Below are 18293 nucleotides of genomic sequence, written 5' to 3'. Positions count from 1 at the left end.
GTCCTACAGGGGGAGTGCCACTGCGCCAAAAGTTTGGCTTACGGCTGGTGAGTGCAATAGCAGTGGCAAGAGCCTCTCCCGCCTCCATGGCAGCACTAAGGGTGTCCAACTGATGGCAGGGAGCGGGCCTAAGCCATCAGTTGGACATCCCCCAAGGGCTCCCAGCCTGTAAGAGGCTCAGGTCGGGCTGAGGGACACCCACCAAGTGCATGAATTTTGTGCACCAGGCCTCTAGTTGTTATATAAAGGATGATGTGAAGGAAATCATCATCTAAATAAATATAAATGGCATGAAATAGGTTTCCCTCGGTACAGTTTCCTGAGGTACTGTCCCAGTAAGAGCTCTGCTTGTATAGTTGTTACTGAGCCCCCCTGGGTGCCCATTTATCTTTCCCAGAGCTGCTCTCATCATCCACTGTGCATTCTTCCTGCAAATGCTCCAAAACACAATCCTCCATTGTGCTTCCAGGTTTTCAGACCCTCCATTACCCTCTGATTAGTTAATCTTTCATTTAACAGACACTTATTGAGCACCTCCTACATATTGTAGACTGTGAATCAGCCATGAATAAGAGAGAGAAGGTCCCTGCCCTCACAGGGCTTACATTCTAGCAGGAGGAGATCTAGAGGCCCGAGGCCAGAACAGATTAAGCTGGGACAGCAGGGATTCTAATGCCTACCTCCAGAGAATTAAAGGAGGTGATACCCATAAAGCACCCAAGTTGAGCTTAACTCATCATGGGAACTCAACATGCATTTCTTTCCCTCTGACTATTTGGAGGTTAGCATTGCCTTCCCGTTGTTTTTTGTTTGTTGTTTTTTGGGGGGATTTCAAGCATTTTTGAGCTGTAATAAATATAGGGAATGAGGGTAAAAGGAACAAATGTGAAGCAAGTTACAGAGTTGTTGGAATCTTAATGTCTCACATTTTCTCCCAGGTGTTCAATGAAAAGAGAAACTATTGTGTTGCTGCTCAATCTTTCTGGAAACCAACTTAATAAAATGTATCAAGCATCTTAAACATGCCATCTCTTGCAAATTATTGCTTTTAAATTTGTAAGTAGCAAACATTTTCTGTGCACCTCTGTGCTAGGTCCTGTTTTAGGGGGTGTGAACAAGACAGATAAGGTCTTAACTCAGATGAAGTTCACATTTTAGAGAAAAGAGACAGCATGTAATACATAAATAGACACTAATATTAAACAATACGTGCTAGGCAGGACACAAAATAAAACAGTGGTATGCTAAAGAGACTGGGAGGTGGAAAATGAACCAGATTGATGGTCAGGGAAGCGCTCCCTGAGGTGGTGACAGCTGAGCTGAGACCAAAATAACAGGAGCTCCCCACACCCTGGCACCCCACCATATGCCTGGGGGAGGGTATTCATCCAGAGGAAGAGCAGGAGCTAAGTCTTAGGTAGGAGGTGGTGAAGCTGAGAAGCAGAAGGACCCCGGGGCTGAGGCAGAAGAGCCAGGGCACACAGTGGCAATGAGCTAGAGAGGTCTGCAGGCCGGGTACGTCAGAGTAGGACTTTGGGTTGTCCAAGGGTGATGGGAAAGCAGTGGAAGGTTTTAAGTAAAATAGTACCAGGATTTAATTTAGAGTTTAGCAAGCTCATTGGCTGTGTAGAAATTGGATTGTTCAGGTTCAAGAGTGGTAACTCACCAGGAAGCTGCGGCAGTTCTGTAGGGAGAAAGCACAGTGATAGTGTAAGTGGAGAGAATGACAGATTAGTAATATTTTGGAGGTAGAGCTGAGAAAACTTGCCGATGAATAGTGGAAGAGAGGAAAGAGGAGTAAGGGGTGACTGTATGTTTATGGTTGAACAACTGGGTCATTATAGTAACAATGAGATGGGACAAATGGGGGGAAGAATGGTTTGGGGTGGGATTACGAGCTCTGTGGGATCGCTTTTAGTCTGAGATAGAATATAGGCTATGGAGCCAGACTACCTGATTTCTAATCCTATTCTAGATTGTTGAATGATTTTGGACAAACTACCTAACCCTTTGTGCCTCAGTTTCTTCATCTAAAGAGGTTTTGTGAGGGTGACATGAGTTATTACAGATAGATTAATGCCTACGTTCTTACTCACTCAGCAGGCATTTAGTATCTCTAGGCACTAAATTCTGAGCATATAGCAAAGAGCAAATCAGACAAAATCACTGCTCTCGTGGAATTCATATTTTGGTTAGGGGAGGGGACACAAACGCAGTGTTAAAGTATTTGGTATGTTGGATGAAAATAAGTACTAAGGAGGAAAATAGCGCAGGGAAAAATGGTAGTGAGGAGTGGGGTGAATTGCAGTTTAAAATAGGAGGACTTACTATGGTAGTTGAGGAAAGATCTCAAAGGAGGGAGGGTGCCAGCCATGTGGACATGGGGAGGGAGTGGGGAGAGTGTGCCTGACAGGGGCAAGAGCAAGTTCAAAAGTCCTCAGGGGGAAGTTTCCAGAAACAACAAGAAAGGTGAATCTGAGTGACAGGAGGATAAGGGGTAAATCAGAGGGCTCTGAAGGCCACAGGGAGGACCATGGCTATTATTGTGAGCCCCGAGGGGTCACTGGAGGTGGTGAGCAGATCAGTGACATGATCTGACTGACATTTAAAAACATCACTCTAGCCTGGGTGGTGTGGCTCAGTGGATAGAGCGTTGGCCTATGGACTGAAAGGTCCCAGGTTCGATTCCGGTCAAGGGCATGTACCTTGGTTGCAGGCACATCCCCAGTAGGAGGTGTGCAGGAGGCAGCTGATCGATGTTTCTCTCTCATCGATCTTTCTAACTATCCCTCTCCCTTCCTCTCTGTAAAAAAAATCAATAAAATATATTAAAAAACAAACAAACATCTCTCTAGCCTGGCTGGTGTGGCTCAGTGGTTGAACGTCGACCTATGAACCAGGAGGTCACAGGTCAATTCCTGGTCAGGGCACACGTAAGGGGACCCTTGAGTCCACAGGCCGATGCTCTATCCACTGAGCCAAACCAGCTAGGGCTCCCTCTCTCTTCCTCTCTGAAATCAATAAAGGTGTATTTAAACAACAACAACAAAACACAAAGAAACAGAACATCTCTCTGGCTGGCAAATTGAGAATAGACAGGGCAGGGGGTGGTTACTTAGAGGGCTGGTGCTTCACTCCAATGAGGGAGGACTAGGATGGGGCAGTACCAGTAGAGAAAATTTGATAACAAATAATACAAAGAATTCAATATAGAGAGCACCAGATGGTAATATGTGCTATGCAGAAAAACAAAAAAAAAGGAATATGTGCTATGGAGGGAAATAAAGCAAGAGGAGTATAGAGAGCATGGAGGATGTTACAACTTTATTTTTAATTTTTAGTTATAAGACAAAGTTTATTTAGAAAGTTGCAGAGATAGTAGAAGTGAGCCAGCTGGGCTTCTGGAACAAGTTACCGCAGCAAAAGAAGGGCCGTTGGAGCTTAGGAGAGAGAAAGGCAAAGGTAATGCGCGCCTGAGGGAAGAAGGGGAAGGGGAAGGGAAAGACGGGAAGCCAGTGAGGGAGGACGTTGCAGCTTCAGGATGGGATGGTGGGGAAGACCTCACCAAGATGGTGGAAAAGAGGGGGCAAACCACGGAGCTGTCTGGGGAAGGACTTGTCAGGCCAAGTGCTAAGTCCTGCAAAGGCCCTAGAGTGGGAACATGCTTGGCACTGTGGGAAGGAAGCAGCAGAGGATTGACACAATCAAATTCACCTGCTCATTCTGGCTGCTGTGTGAAGAGCAGTGTGTCAAAGGGCAAGCGTGGGTGTGGGGATACGATTAGGAAGCAGAGGCAGCGATCCGGGTGAGATAGGAAGGCAGCTGGGCAGTGCGGCAGCTGTAGAGGTGACGAGGAGCAGTCAGATTCTGGACACGTGGGCATGGGAGACAGATCCAACAAGATTGGCTGACAGACTGAATGTGGATGTGAGAGAGAGCAAGGAGTCAAGGATGACTCCAAGGTAGTGGGCCCAAGAAACTGGAAAGATAGAGCTGCCATTTATTGACATAGGGGCGGCTGCAGGAGAATATACGAGGGGAGGTCAGGCGTTTGATCTTAGAGTTGTTTTGCTTGGGGCCGTCTATGAAACACACTGTAGAGATGCTGAGAAGGCCGAAAAATTTACGAGTTTGAGGTTCAGTGAAAACAAATACAATTTTTGGAGTTAGTGGTCCTTAAAACCACAAGACCAGCGGAACTCACCTAGGCAGAGTGGAACTGGAGGAGCGAGAGCCTGGGGTGGAGGCTGGACTCACTCCAACACCCCGAGGCTGAGCAGGGCCCAGGAGATGGAGCAGGCAGCCGTGCTCAGGAGGCCCCGGAGGGCAGCTGGAAGTGAAGACTCTCACCCAGTCTTTACCCAGGATGCCAACCACTGTTTAATGCTGGGAGAAAGTGCTCGTCAGAGGTGACTCGGGGGGAAAGCCCAATATGAAACACAATGTTAATAGTTCTTTACTGTACATGGTGGTGGTTGAAGACTATTCCTTTCTTCTTTACAATTTTCAATATTTTCTTAATTTTCAACTCTGGACGTGTATTACTTGTATACTAATTCTTAGACAAGGATATTTGAAAATAAACAGTGGAAAGGAGCTTTGCTGCTCGGTGAGTTCTCCAGCCTATTTCTACCCAAGCATGTGCATACAAAAGGGAACTCAGGTCCTTTTCTCCCCAGGGGGTGCTGTGGAAGGGGCAGTCCCGGGCCTTCAGAAGGGCTTTGGCCGTAGAAGCACCCTGGGGTGAGGGGAGATGGGTCAGATAAGCACTGGAGGCCCAATCTGAAGAGCTGCTGACCTGCCAGCCATGCTTCTCAGGGCCAGGAGCGCCAGAAATGCCGCGGGCGTCCCTGGGACAGACAGTAGGTTCACACTGCTTGGCCCAGCATGGACGGACAGATGGACAGAACAGCACTTCATTAAAAAAAGGTTTATTAGTTTCTGTGCTGTCCAGTGCAAGTGAAGATAGGCTCCCTCCCCGGCCTCCCCGCCCGCGCCCCTGGGGAGCCGCTCTGCAGCAGACCCCCATCTTGAGGCAGTGTCCTTGTTCATCTGACTCCAGTCCTGTGGCTCCTGGCCCAGGGCTAAGCCCCACCTCGAGAAGCCATAGGAATAGTTTCTCCTGAGCGACTGCTGCCTCCGGCATCTGAGAAGACACCCCGGCTGCCGGAGGCTGGGGCCACGTCCACCTGGATGACACCGTGCACCTGCGAGAGCTGTGGGCTGTCCAAGCTGGCGATGAGCTGGCGGGGCCCTGGTCGCACAGGCACGAACGTCTGGCGCAGCGTCACTGTCTCGTTGCCCCCAATGTCCCTGTGGGCAGAGACAGGGTCATGGGCCGGGGGTGACTCGGGGCGGAGTGGGGAGGAAGGACTGGCGGGGCAGCCAGGAAGGAAGGAGCAGAAGGAGGAGCCCTTCAGGCACAACAGGGATCCCCACACCCAGGACCAGGACAAAGCCTGAGTCCCAAGGCCACCTCCACACAGATCAGCAGTCACCCACACAGCTGCCTGAGTTAGAAATGTCCCAGTCATCCCGGTTCCTCCCTCCCCCTCCCACAGACACCTGGGCAAACTCTTGCACCGCCTCCCCCTCATCTCCATTGCCAGCTGCTGCCTAACCAGACCATCCCCGCCCCACATGGAGTTTCTGAGACCAAGGACACTTCAAATGGAGACTTTGGGGCTCAACGCAGTCTTGCCAAATACTTTCAGTTTTGCCAAGGAAGAAAGTGGCCACAATCATCTTTCCAAAGGAGCATTTTAATCCTCAAAACATTGGGAAAATGTTATCTCAGAAAAAGGAAGTCTTTCCCAAGAACATACATGTTTGTGTGTATGTGCATCACACACACACACACACACACACACACACACACTACAGTGCTTTTATTTTCTCCCTTCTTAATGGATCTCTGAAAATCTATTCCCAGACCACACCTCTGAGAATCAGTTTCACCAGCCTTCTAACTGGCCTTCTTGCCTTTCATCTCATTTTTCTATTCTATTCTCTGACCACTTGAACTTGAACTGAACCCTTCAAGGGCTTGGCTTCCTTGGTGCTTAAGGAATGAGACTGCAGCTCCCTAACCTGACACACAGGCTCTCTGTGACTCAGCCTGCCGGCCTGCACGATCTCATCATCCCCCACCATTCCTCCTGCCCACCAGCCTCCATGGGCTCCTTCCCTGCCCTGAACCCACCTCCTCTTTTATGCGTTGCCCTGGCTGCCTGTGCAGGCTCACCCCACCTGCTCAGGGAGGGCTCCTTGAGAACCTGCTGCCCTCAGGAAAGTGAACCTGGCCCTTTGCAATCTGCATGTGTGCTTTATTTACTGACTGTGATTGTACTTATATCACACCTGCTCATGCCTGTTAGCATCTATCCTTTCCTGCCTCTGCCTCAGTCCTTACCTCTGGCCTCCACTCAACTCAAGCCTGCCATGGGGACCCTCCCTGGAGCCACACGGGTGCCGACACCCCAGTCCTTCAAGAGAATGAACCAATATCCGAACTTCAAGGATAAGCTCTCCTTGGGGCAAAACATTTAGCTTGAAGCCTGCTTGCTTGCAAGAGGTGTCCCTGGACCATTCTGTACTCCTTCTTCTACCACTGCCGGCTTTGTGGTTTAGGACACGTTACTGAACTTCTCTGATCCCCACTTTCTGGTCTACAGATGGAAGTGAATATAAAATAAGGGGTGGTAGCAGATGGTCTTGAAGATGCTTCCAAGCTCTATGCAAGAGGAGAGCAGGGGGAGGCAGGGAGATAAAGTCTAACTGTTACGTTACAGACCTAATTGCTAGACCTCCTATCATAGCAGGTAACTAGCAATTAGGTCTATAATTTAGTAGGTATGTTATACTCTGGCTGGTTACAAATTTGTGTTTTTTAACTTGTGCCCACTTTTCCATCAATACAGAGGTAAAACTGTTTAGGCTCAGACCAGTCTTTAAGGTCTACTTGCCCTGCACTACAATCAACCTGTACTATTCCAGAACCTGGCCTTTATTTGTAACGTTATTTCCAAGAGAAATTGCTTTCCAGTTTCCAGCATGGATGTCAGGATTTCTCCCTGCCCTGGGCTCAGTGTCAGGTGAGCCCTTTGCCACATCCCAGCTTCGGAATTTAAGCTCAGCGCATCAGCTGCTAACACTGGAATGTGCCTGTAACAATGAGTGCAGGCAACGAAACCAACTCCTTTAGACATCCCGAATTAGCACTGTCCTTCCATTCTGCACGAGGTCAGCCATGTTGCCAGTGCTGAAACACCTTTTAAAACTCCTGGGCTTTTCTTCAGAGTCACTGAAAATCATACACATGCCACGAGGACCCAGTCACACCCGTGTCCCCTGTCCCCCTTATAGCCAAGCTTCATTTCTGATTGAAAAGGGCATTATTTCTCACCCTGTTTGCCCACCAGATTAATTCGTCTTAGCTCTAGATGACTTAAGGCTGTTTCCCTAAAGTTAAATGCACCCCCAGGAAGACCGCCCTAGGAATATTCTGGAATCTATGATTCAGACTCCGGGGAAATTCCAGAGAAGGGTTTGAAAGAGACTTTCAGCCTGTCCTGGTGCCGGGTTGGTGGTGACAACAGCCATCTGGAGGAGTAAGTCCTGGAATGTTTATTAAATGGCTAGTCACCACTCTGGGTGGCACACCTTATCCTATAATGGGGCTCCATACCACAGTCTTTTGATGTGCAAACGGGAACAAAGTAACACCCATCTTGGAATCCAATGTATCTGAACCAGTAGCTCAGGGACTTCCCCTCCGGTTCTCCACTGTCCTGGTGGCCCTGGCCTGGGCCAACAGCAGCTGAGGAGCCACAGGCCAACCAGGGAGGACCTGCCTTGAGAAACCACCTTCCAACCCTCTCATGGACTTGGGGGGAGGCTGGGACCTTTAATGGGAAGGGGGCCTTATACAAGCCCGCAGGGAAGAGATGGGGCGGGTCTCCATGCTTAGCTCGGTGGCCATCTCCTTCTTCCCGGGAGGAGGCAAGACTCAAAAGTCTGGCAGGGCTGCCGAGGGGCGTCCAGCTCTGGGACCTCTCAGAACAGGGGAATCTGCTTCCATCACTTGCAGGTGAGAGACGCCTGCAGGGAGGAGCTATCTGGGAGCCCCAGTTCCACTCTCTTAGCTGCCAGAGACTCTTGTGGGGAGATAAGGGGAAAGCGCTCCTTTGTGACATATGACATCATCCAGGGTTCGGGCTGGGGCAAATATCATGCCTGTTAGCATCTATCCTTTCCAGCTTTGGCCTGTTGGCAAAGGTGGAGGCCACCACCACGCAGAGCCTGCTGTGACTGAGAGTGCGTGCGTGCGTGTGTGTGTGCGTGCGTGTGTTGGGGGAGGGATGTTCCGCAGGGTGGGCAGGGACCCTCTGCTTCCCGCACCCAGTCCCTCACACAGGCCATCTCTCTCCCTCAGGCCCCCAGAACGCTGATCTTAAATGTCAGCCTCTGGCCTTCTCTGCTTTCCCTCTGTACTGTTCCTGGGGAGGGACAGGGCACTTGGGTGGGTCTGTGTCAGAGATGACAGCACAGGCCCAGGAACCTAAGCATGTGTGAGGCCCTCACACAGCCTTGCCTGGCTCAGGATCAGGTCCAGGAGGCTGGTAAGGGCCTGGGGTGCAGGGCCTTCGCCTCTGGAACTGCTGCTCAGCCCTCATGGCTCAAACCAAGCAACAGGCTTAAGAGTGTTAACGCGGCGTGCGCCACACAGAAGGGCGTCTGGCCCTTATGAGCCATGGGGCCCTGTGAGACGTGGCCATTAGGGCCCCCATCTGTAAGGTGGGGGTGATGGTGGCAATAATCAAAGTGAGCACTAACTTTGCTCCAAGCACTATGCTAACGGTGTTAGTGCAGCACCTCATTCAGTTCTCAAGATGACCCTCAGAGCCAGGTACTATTGTTTTCCCCACATTACAGCTGAGAAAAATGAGGCTCAGAGGAGCAGTCACCCGCCCAGGGGCACATAGCCAGTGAGTGATGGAGGTGGGACTTGAACCTGCTCTGGAATCCCAAAGCTTTGCTTTTAATTATATGATGATCTCTAACACACCTTCAAGGGTTTTTATGGTCTCCTAAATGAGAAAATATTCCTGAAAGTGCTGGTCAACTCCTGAGTGCTGGGCAATGTGAGTGGTGAGTTACTAATAATTCCTATGTGAGTTTTAGCTCCCAGTGAGATGGTGAGGCAGGGCGGGGACACAGCACAGCAATGCACATGTAGCAGGTCTTCTGAGACCTGCTTGGACTGAACTGAGTCAGATGGTATTGCTGGCTGGCCCCAAGCTGCTTTCTTGGACCCTGACAGATGGTACCATCCTGACCATCCTTACCATTCTGACCAAGAGAGGAAGCAATGTGGGGCCCAGGCTGCCCAGGAGGCAGACAAGGCGGCATCAGACTCACCCCACGTTGAGGATCTTGGGTCTCTGTAACCCGGAGCCCTCGAGCCGGAAGACTACGTTGGTGAGGGTGATAGGCAGGGGGTTCTTGAAAACAATCTGTACTTCGCACTCCTGGCCAACCATAGCTGCTCCCAACAACTGAGAGAAAAAGAGACCCATCCCCACATCAGAGACCCCAGTCAAGTACATGGGGTCCATACACCGCATCAGAGAGGGGTCCAAACCTCCTTGAGTCCCACACATCTCCCCCCCGAGAGGAGGCTCTGCATAAGCCGAGAAGCCACCACAGAATCGGGGAGATGCGATCTCACTTTACAGAGAAAACGGAGGTCTGAGAACCCAGAGCCAACCTCCGGTCTCTTCCTTCTAGAACTGCTCGTCAGGCCGTCGTGTTCCTGACTTAGCACCCTGTCCCCGTCGGCTCCATTTCCCTCAGCCCCAGGCCACCCCTCACGCTCCAGCCAGCCGCCCTCACCGTGAGGGAGAGGTCCGGGGTGCGCAGGCGGAACGTGTGCTGCTTGGCCAGCACCTGCCCGCTCTCCTTGACGTGGCCGGAGACATTGAGCAGCATGGCCCCCTGGTCCACAAGGTGGGGCTTGTATTCCTGGTAGGCCACCGGCATGGTCACACGGTCCGCTGGGGAGAAGAGGCATGGTGTCACGGAGGCCTGCTTCCCCGGACATGGCTTCCCAGGGCCTCCAGGGCCATAGCCCCAGTGCCTGGCCATCTAGGGGACAGGGCTGGGGAAGGAGCACTTACAGGCCCCTGGAGCCAGCACCACTTCCTTCTTGTTCTCCTTGAAGACGGACCCGGTGACACCGGTGTAGAAGGTGACCGAGAGGTAGAGGTGCAGCTTCACGGTGCGGCGGCTGCTGCTGCTGCGATTGGTCAGCAACACGCTGACCGCCAGATCCTGCCCCATCACTGCGTCCTGGGCCTCCACCTGTATCGCCACGTCCTCAGCTGAGTCCCGGGTGGCGTACACATTGGGTTTGCTGCCATGGGCGGTTGCTGTCTCCACTGCCTTCCGCTCTGCTTCTGAGCCTGGGGGTTGAGGGTCAAGGGTGAGGTTACGGCTCCTGGGAGGGTGGGTGAGTGCTCAGTGGGAGCATTCGGTCCGGGCCTGCGCTGGCCGGTTGGGGGACGGTACCTTCTGGGTGCTTATAAAGGTGGGTGACATCCTCCTGCATGTTGGAGCCAATGGCCTTTGTGACGATGAGTGTGCCAATGGCCTTCTCCTCCACGTACACAATCTTGAAGCTGCCATCGTCCTGTCGCTGCCAGTAAACCTTGTCACTGTTCACCTATGGGGAGGGGGCAGGGGGTGTGAGCTGCAGTGAGTGAGCCACAGGGTCTGAGGTCGGACCTTCCCTGGATCCTCCAAGCAGCAGGGAGGGTTAGGTGTGAAGGCGGGGAGCTTCCTGGCAGAGCCAAACAGGGCGACTTTCCAAGCTGAGCCAGATGAGGCCAGAGAGCAGGGAGGCTGGTCTGGGAGGCTCCTCGCAAAGCACTTCGGCATTAATAACAGTAATCCCTTACGCTCGTTTGCTGACTTTATGACTTGTAAAGCCGTTTCATACCCATTATTTCTTTTGATCCTGAATACAGGAAGCACGACAGCCATTATTATTCCCTTAGTGGAGGAAACGAAGACTCTTAGAATGACTTTCCCAAGGACACACAGCTGATCAGTCAGCGGTGAAGTCAGGAGCAGAGAACCCACGACTACGCCGGGCCTTGGCCTGCAGAAGGCATGTGGAGCACAACCCTCACCTCGGCGAAAATGAAGGGTGTGTCGTACTTCATGTAGACCAGGCCATTCTTGATGGACTGCAGGGAGCAAGGGCCACAGCAGAAGATGCCTAGGGGAGACAGGGCAGGATGGAGGTGAGAGGTGCAAGGATCTTGGGAGTGGCCCACCCATTCAGGCCTAGTGCCCACTGCCTGGGGGTCAGCTGCCACCCAGTCCACCCGAGGGAGGGCAAACAGGAGAGTGAAGTTCCATTTGGCCTCAGTCAGTGGGGGCAGGGGCGGGGCAGGACCAACCCTGGGGACAACCAAATCATTGACACACTCTTCTTCCATTGGCTGAAGTTGGCTGTTGGCTGTCTGTGATCCCCAGAGGTCAGAACCCTCTACATCAAGACAATTCCAGAGCCCACGGTAACTCTGCTTGCAGTCTGGGAGACCAATGACACCCCAGACACCATTCCAGAAAAATCCAGAACAACCCCTCAGCTCTAAGCCCAATGTGCCCTCTCTGGGGGCGCAGGGGGGAGCTGGTGGGAAGTAGAGTCTGGCCTCATCATGCTCAGGAGGGTTTTTAGAGGAGATGGGCTAACAGGGAAGATGCTTGTCAGGAGAAGACACCATCCAACAGGAAAGACTCTTAGAAAATACCTAGCACTACAGTCCTCTTTTATAGCTGGGGAAACTGCGTCTCAGAAAAGCAAGGTAGATGCCAGGATCTCACAAGACAGCTGGATACAAGAGAATGGACGGAGCTAATATTTACTATGGTCTGGGAATGCTGCTAGTCTCTCTAACATACGACTTCTCATTTGATCCTCCCAACCACCCTGTATGGTATATATTACCCTCATATTACAAACAAGAACACCAAAGCCCAAAGATGCAAGGGCCTTGCCCATGAGGACATATCTAAGAAGTAATCAAGCTGGACAAGCCCAGGTCTGACTGGCCCCAGGGCCTCTGCCTGCCGCCCTCCCCACCACTTCCCAGAGTGGGGCCAGAACTCAGGTCTCGCCATGTCCTGGGCCAGGCGTTTCCAGCATCGCAGATGCCTCTGGGTTGCATAAGTCAGGGGACACTGTACACAGAGATGATGGAGAGGGAGAGGTCTGGCCAGAGACCAGAGGAGAAACGTAGGCTAGGTGAGGGCTACCTGACCCAGTGTGAAGAAGGGGAGGCGGAAGGAAGACAGCAGGGGGGCAGGCTGGCTGCCTGGGGCTGCAGTGTTAAGGTGAAAAGGGGCAGGTCCTGTTTGAGAACAAAGTATACGACAGGCCTAATTTTTGCCATCTTTTTTTGACTTTTGAACCATTTGAGTATGTTAACCATTATCCTATCTAATAAAGAGGGAATATGCTAATTGACCCTCAGGCTGTTGCAAAGATGGCAGCACCCACAGCCAATAAGAAGGGAATATGCTAATTGACTGCCACACCCTCAAAGATGGCAGTGCCCACAGCCACAAGATGGTGACGTCCAGTCCCCTCAGCCCCACTGGGGCCGGCCCAGCCGCTCCGCGCGCCTGCCTCCGGAGACCCCCAGTCCCTCAGCCCCCCAGCCGCCCAGGGCCGGCGCGAAAAAGATGGCGGTGCCCACAGCCACAAGATGGTGACGTCCAGTCCCCTCAGCCCCACTGGGGCCGGCCCAGCCGCTCTGCGCGCCTGCCTCCGGAGACCCGGCCAAGGCTTGCGCTGCCGGCAGTGGCAGTAGTAGAGGTGTGATGGGGTGTCGCCTTCCCCTGACCGCTGGTTTGCCTCCTGCCCCTGAAGGCTTCTGGACTGTGAGAGGGGGCAGGTGGGGCTGAGGGTCCCCCTCCAGTGCGTGAATTTTCATGCACCGGGTCAAGCATATAGTTATGCAGAAAGGTAAAAATAAACTAAAGGCTGCATGGCTAATGAGTCTAAGAACCATGGGGTTAAAGGACCTGGCTCCAAGGCCCCGTCCAGCGCTGACCCTGGAGTTTGTTACCCAGGTTGGGGATGTGGGGACAAAGCCAAAGTGGGGTTCAGGAGCCACGCAGGGCCCCGCCTCACCACTGCTGGTCTCCTGGGGTGTGGCATCCACAACCTGCCAACCATCAAAGCCCGAGGGCAGATCCGGCCTCTTCATCCAGCAGTCATTCCACACGTGGAAGTTCCTGGGCAGACATGGAGGGAGCCTGGGTCTGAGCAGCCCGCCCGACCACCCCGCCGCCCTCAGGGTCCAGGTCTCAGGTCACTGTTCTTTTTTTTTTGTTCCTTTTTAATCCTCACCCGAGGATATGTTCTTATTGACTTTTAGAGAGAGGATAATTTTGAGAGAGAAAGAAACATCGATGGGCCATGGCCGGTTGGTTGGGCATTGTCCCATGCACCGAAAGGTTGCTGGTCAGGGCATATGCCCGGGTTGTGGGCTTGATCTCCAGCAGGGGGTATATAGGTGGCAGCAGATCCACATTTCTCTCTTACATCCACGTTTCTCTCTATACCTCTCCCTTCCTCTCTCTAAAACTCGATAAAAAAAAATCTTTCAAAAAAGTAAGGAAAAAAGAGCCCTAGCTGGTTTGGCTCAGTGAATAGAGCAGGGGTCCTCAAACTACGGCCCGTGGGCCACATGCAAATACAAATACTGTATTTGTTCCCATTTTGTTTTTTTACTTCAAAATAAGATATGTGCAGTGTGCATAGGAATTTGTTCATAGTTTTTTTTTAAACTATAGTCCGGCCCTCCAACAGTCTGAGGGACAGTGAACTGGCCCCCTGTTTAAAAAGTTGGAGGACCCCTGGAATAGAGTGTTAGCCTGTGGACTCAAGGGTCCCCAGTTAGATTCCTGCCAAGGGCACATGCCCGAGTTGTGGGCTTGACCCCAGTAGGGGGTGTGCAGGAGGCAGCCAATCAATGATTCTCTCTCATCATTGATGTTTCTATCTCTCTCCCTCTCCCTTCCTCTCTGAAATCAATAAAAAACAAAAAACAAAAAACATTGATGGGCTGTCCCTCGTATGTGCCCCGACTGGGGACTGAACCCAAAACCTAGGTAGGTGCCCTGTCCAGAAATTGAGCCCAAAGCTTTTTTGGGGTACAGGAGAACATTCCAACCGAGACACCTGGCCAGGTCTCGGCTCACTGCTCTTGGCAGGGACGAGCAGTCCAGCCCCAGCCCCAGCCCCAGCCTCACCAGACAGAATCATGGTTCAGATGCTCGAGCGGCTTCATGTTCTCATCGAAGTAGATGTCCATGGTGAGGGACGTGTCTGTGTCATGCGCTGAGTTGAAGTTGGTGACGGTACGAGTGGCCAGGCCCAAGCAGCGCAAAACTGCAGAGGAGCCAGGGTTGGGGGTTCAGGGCCCAGGGCCAGGGCAAAGGTGGGGGGCAGGGCAGGCATCAGGTGAGTAATAGCAGGGGGAGAAGGGCAATGGGGTTGCCAAGCTGGGTCAGCGGTCATTGGGGTGAGGAGGCCTTTGGGTCAGGGTGTGTTGGGGTTAGGGGAAGCCGGGCCACCTGACTGGCTTTGTCCTTGCTGCCTCTTCTCCCTCCCCTCCCCTAGGCTTCTCTCCGGTTGTTAACATTAATTAATGATAATTAAGGCCAGCCTACCATCCACCCCCACCTGCCCCTACACTGTAGCCACAGCTGGGCCTGGCTCATGAAGGTGTAGCCCGGCTCCCCACCCTCCTCCTTGTCCGGCCCAGGCCCCTCCGGTGCTAGTCCCTCCACTACCTGAGGTGGTCACACCGGCGAAGACCCAGCACTGGCCGTAGGGGACAGAGGAGCCGGTGCGCAGGTAGCTGAGGAGGATCTCCACGCTGCCCACCCACGCTGACGGGTTGGTGCCTCGGGAGTAATCGCCAGACCAGTTCCCAATCAGGACCCCATTGTCATCTAAGGAGTTCACCTGTCCAGGACAGAATGGGATGGGAGGAGCAGGAGGAGAGGCTCAGGATCTGCCATGTGGTCAGGCCCAGCCCCTGGCACTACAAACACTCTCACCCCTAAATGCCTCAGGATCTAGCTGAGCCACGCCCACCCCTGCCAGCGTCATTCCCCCCTCCCCCACCTCTGGTTTGACACAAGAATGTGAACCCTGGGTGTGCCAAGTATTGGGTTTGGCCCTACATTCCATAAGAGCTGGGACAGGAGCCAGGAAGGGTGGGGTGGGGGACAGGCAAAGGAGAGAAAAGGAGTGAGACCCCTTCCCAGGAAACCATTTGCAAGGGCAGGGCAGGGCTGGGGTCCTGGAGGAATCAGAAAGGCCCGAAGAGGGAGGCCAGAGAGGCAGCAGGCAGACACACAGTAGGGCTCAGAGCCATGAGGGTGCTCACCATGGCAGAGATGACTCGGGAGACACTGACTGGGTCCCCACGGCCTCCATATGGCATGCCCCGCCGGTCCAGGATGTACAGGCAGGCATCCAGCACCCCATGGTCAAACTGGAAGGAGGGAGGGCAGAGGTGACCGCAGCCCGAGGTGGCCACGCTTGACCCTAGGCCAGCCTCTCCTCTCCCACCCCTCCCCACCTGCCTCTGGCTCCCCGAGTGCACCTGGCCCTGGCCCGCTGTACCTGGCCGTAGTTCCACGTCCGCTCCCCAATCTGTGCTTCAGTCCCATAGTAAATCCTCCCAGACTCATTGAGCACGTACTCCTGCCGCCAGTCCTCACGGTCCACATACACGATGTCCTCTGCATCCCCAAAACACACAGGCCTGGTTCCCTCCAGCCCTCTCCCCGGCCCCCCTGCCCCGGGCCAGCTCTGCAGGACTCACGTCCACAGAGGAAGAACAGGGACCCCTCTAGCCTAAAAGCGCCCCTCCCACAAAGGACGGAGGGAGCATGTCAGACATGGTGGGAGGAGGGTGGCTGTAACTGGGGCCCTTCACCAGGAGAAGCGAGGCTGTGTGACCTTGAGGTGGTCGCCTATCTACATAGGACCTAGAGCCCCTCACCTGGAAAAAGGGGGGCTGGCTTCTCTCGGGGCCAGGCCCCCAGCTGGGTCCTCGCAAAAGAAGCCCGACCTTCCTTCTCTCCCGTCTACCCCCTGCCCCTGACTCCGGCAGGCTCACCTGGGCACCAGGGATTGAAGAGGATGTAGATCTCATTGTGGGGGTCGAAGGGCAACAGGAACTCGCCAGCCTCTGAATGTGTGCGGACTGTGAACTGAAACTTGCCGATGATGGCGTTGGGGGAGGTGTGGACCCGCAGGTTCAGATTCTGCCCACTGGACTTGGTCACCTGGGCCTTCCAGCCTCCACTGCCCCCCTTGCCCACCGGGATGATCACATGGGTGCCCTTGCCCACCTCGGGGTTGTTTCCTAGAATGGGGAAAGCAGCAATTAGCTGGTGAGGCCTACCTGCAGTAGGGGGGATGGAGCCTTAGACTTCTCCCAGCCCCACCCAGGATGTGTATGAGCCAGTGAGTGTGCCCCTGAGTTGGGCCATCGCCTTACAGTCAGAACAGCTCTGTCCCCGCCCGATGCTTGTCCACATGCCAGGGCAGAAACCCAGTCCAACGTCCCAAACCTGTTCCCCTGACACTGAAGGCAGAGGTGGGCAGGAGAGACCAGGCCACCGTCACCCTCTGCCTGCCTCCTGGCCCCGCTCCTGCCCTGGCGGGCCCAGATGCCTCCACCTCACGGGGAAGGGCAGTCCAGATCCTGAAGCCAAGCCTGCCTGCCCCCTGGGCTGTCCCTTCCACAGCCCAGGGCATCCCTGGTGGAGGTGGTGGGTACTTGGAAAATTAGAGGCGGGGTGGGCAAGGCCGGGGCCTAATCAAAGGGTACGAGGAGTCACCCGCCCCCGGCAGCATGGTAATCACCAGCCTGCGCAGTCAACGGCCACCAAGCAACGCGGTGAGGGAGGCACCTGACCTGGGCCCTGGAGACAGAGGAAACAGAGGGACGGAACTGGGCAGAGAGGGCAGAGCAGGAAGGAGAGCAGAACCAGAAAGACACACAGGGCAGCAACACCCAAGCAAACATCCGAGGAGAAAGAGTATTGAGAAAGATGCCCCTGGAGGCTTGGAGGTGAGCTTAGGAAAATGGGAACACCAAGGCTCCCCTCAGACACACCCCTAGGGACACACACACTTGCACCCTCCGGATCTGGCAGAGGGTGAGGAGTGAGGCGAGGGAGGAGCCCGAAGACGCCCCTCTGACCCTAATACCAGGACTGGGAGGCCCTGCTCGCCAGCCCCGATGTCCAAGCTTCCACCCTTCCCACTGCAGGCCGCACTGACCGATGTGCAGCTCCAGGATGACGCGGTCGGAGGACTCGTAGGGCCGCGACAGGAAGAGCACCATGTGGAAAGGCTGCCCACGGCGCAGGATCAGCTCATCGTACTCGAACTCGTCTGTGTGGTGCTCTTGGCGGTTCTGGTCCGAGCGTGAACACATGAGATCCACACCCGTCACCACCAACATGCCCTCTGCAAAGTCACAGCTCCTGGTCAGCCAAGCGCCCTGGGGGAGCCCAGGCCCCCAGCATTAGCCTCCCAGGCTCTCCGAGATGCCAGGGGGAGCCCCAGTCCCCACTGAGGCCTTGCGGCTCTCAGCTCAGGTGGACAGGCCAGCCTCACCTCGGATGACACCATCTCCGGCCGCGTTCACACCGCTGCCCCGCGAGATAGGCCGGCGGGAGTCTGAGCCCCGGGAGCCAGGCCTTCGTCCCCCAGAGCTGGACCCTCCACCCCTGGAGCCAGAGTCTCTGTGGGGCCCAGTCCCCCAGTCATCGTCCGCCCCACTCCGGCAGGAGCAGCAGCTGCAGCATCGAGCCCAGAAGGAACGGCTTCCTCTGCGGGACCGTCTGTCCGGCTCCGGCTCCGGCTCCGGGGAGGGTGTTGTGGGGGGCTGCCAGGGGCTCACGCCCCAGCGGCCCACATCGGAACGAGGACCGTCCATCATGTCTGCGTGGAAGAGGCAGGGAGGCTCGGGTCAGTCACCCTCCAGGTTTCCTTTCACCAGGAGCCCAGCCAGAAACCCGCCATTCAGAGGGCTGCTTTGATGCCAGCCAGTGACAAAGATGGCCTTATTTTTGATCCAGAGATTCCCCCAGACCCAACCAGAGGCCCTCCCTGAAGGCCCCGCTCAGGCTTTACCTCGGAAACCTCCGCCCTGAAGGGGGGAGGCGCCCCCCTCCCCAGACACCCA

The 18293-nt window shown here is 54.3% G+C and overlaps 1 protein-coding gene across 3 annotated transcripts in view; it reads right to left on the bottom strand.

The window, feature by feature from the left end:
* Positions 1-4915: 4915 nt before the first annotated feature.
* The window catches only part of TGM1 (transglutaminase 1), a 17403-nt gene continuing 4025 nt past the window's right edge, over positions 4916-18293 (bottom strand). The window contains exons 2-15 of one of the 3 annotated variants that reach the window (XM_006760834.2): positions 17723-18049; positions 17384-17572; positions 16212-16460; positions 15713-15831; positions 15474-15581; positions 14872-15046; positions 14329-14467; positions 13205-13308; positions 11193-11281; positions 10570-10723; positions 10179-10463; positions 9895-10055; positions 9421-9557; positions 4916-5313 (exon numbers count right to left, since the gene is read on the bottom strand). In XM_006760834.2, coding sequence (XP_006760897.1) covers positions 5085-5313; positions 9421-9557; positions 9895-10055; positions 10179-10463; positions 10570-10723; positions 11193-11281; positions 13205-13308; positions 14329-14467; positions 14872-15046; positions 15474-15581; positions 15713-15831; positions 16212-16460; positions 17384-17572; positions 17723-18047 — 2463 coding nt within the window. In that variant the 5' untranslated portion in view covers positions 18048-18049 and the 3' untranslated portion in view covers positions 4916-5084. Of the gene's footprint in view, positions 5314-9420; positions 9558-9894; positions 10056-10178; positions 10464-10569; positions 10724-11192; positions 11282-13204; positions 13309-14328; positions 14468-14871; positions 15047-15473; positions 15582-15712; positions 15832-16211; positions 16461-17383; positions 17607-17722; positions 18181-18293 lie in introns of those variants that run through there. The other 2 variants (XM_015562077.1, XM_015562078.1) reach the window with 2 other exon arrangements.

The sequence above is a fragment of the Myotis davidii genome, unplaced genomic scaffold (genome assembly GCF_000327345.1).
Source record: "Myotis davidii unplaced genomic scaffold, ASM32734v1 scaffold157, whole genome shotgun sequence".
NCBI classification, from domain to species: domain Eukaryota; kingdom Metazoa; phylum Chordata; class Mammalia; order Chiroptera; family Vespertilionidae; genus Myotis; species Myotis davidii.
Note: the sequence above shows the minus strand (reverse complement) of the source record. Positions and strands in the feature narration are given on the sequence as shown.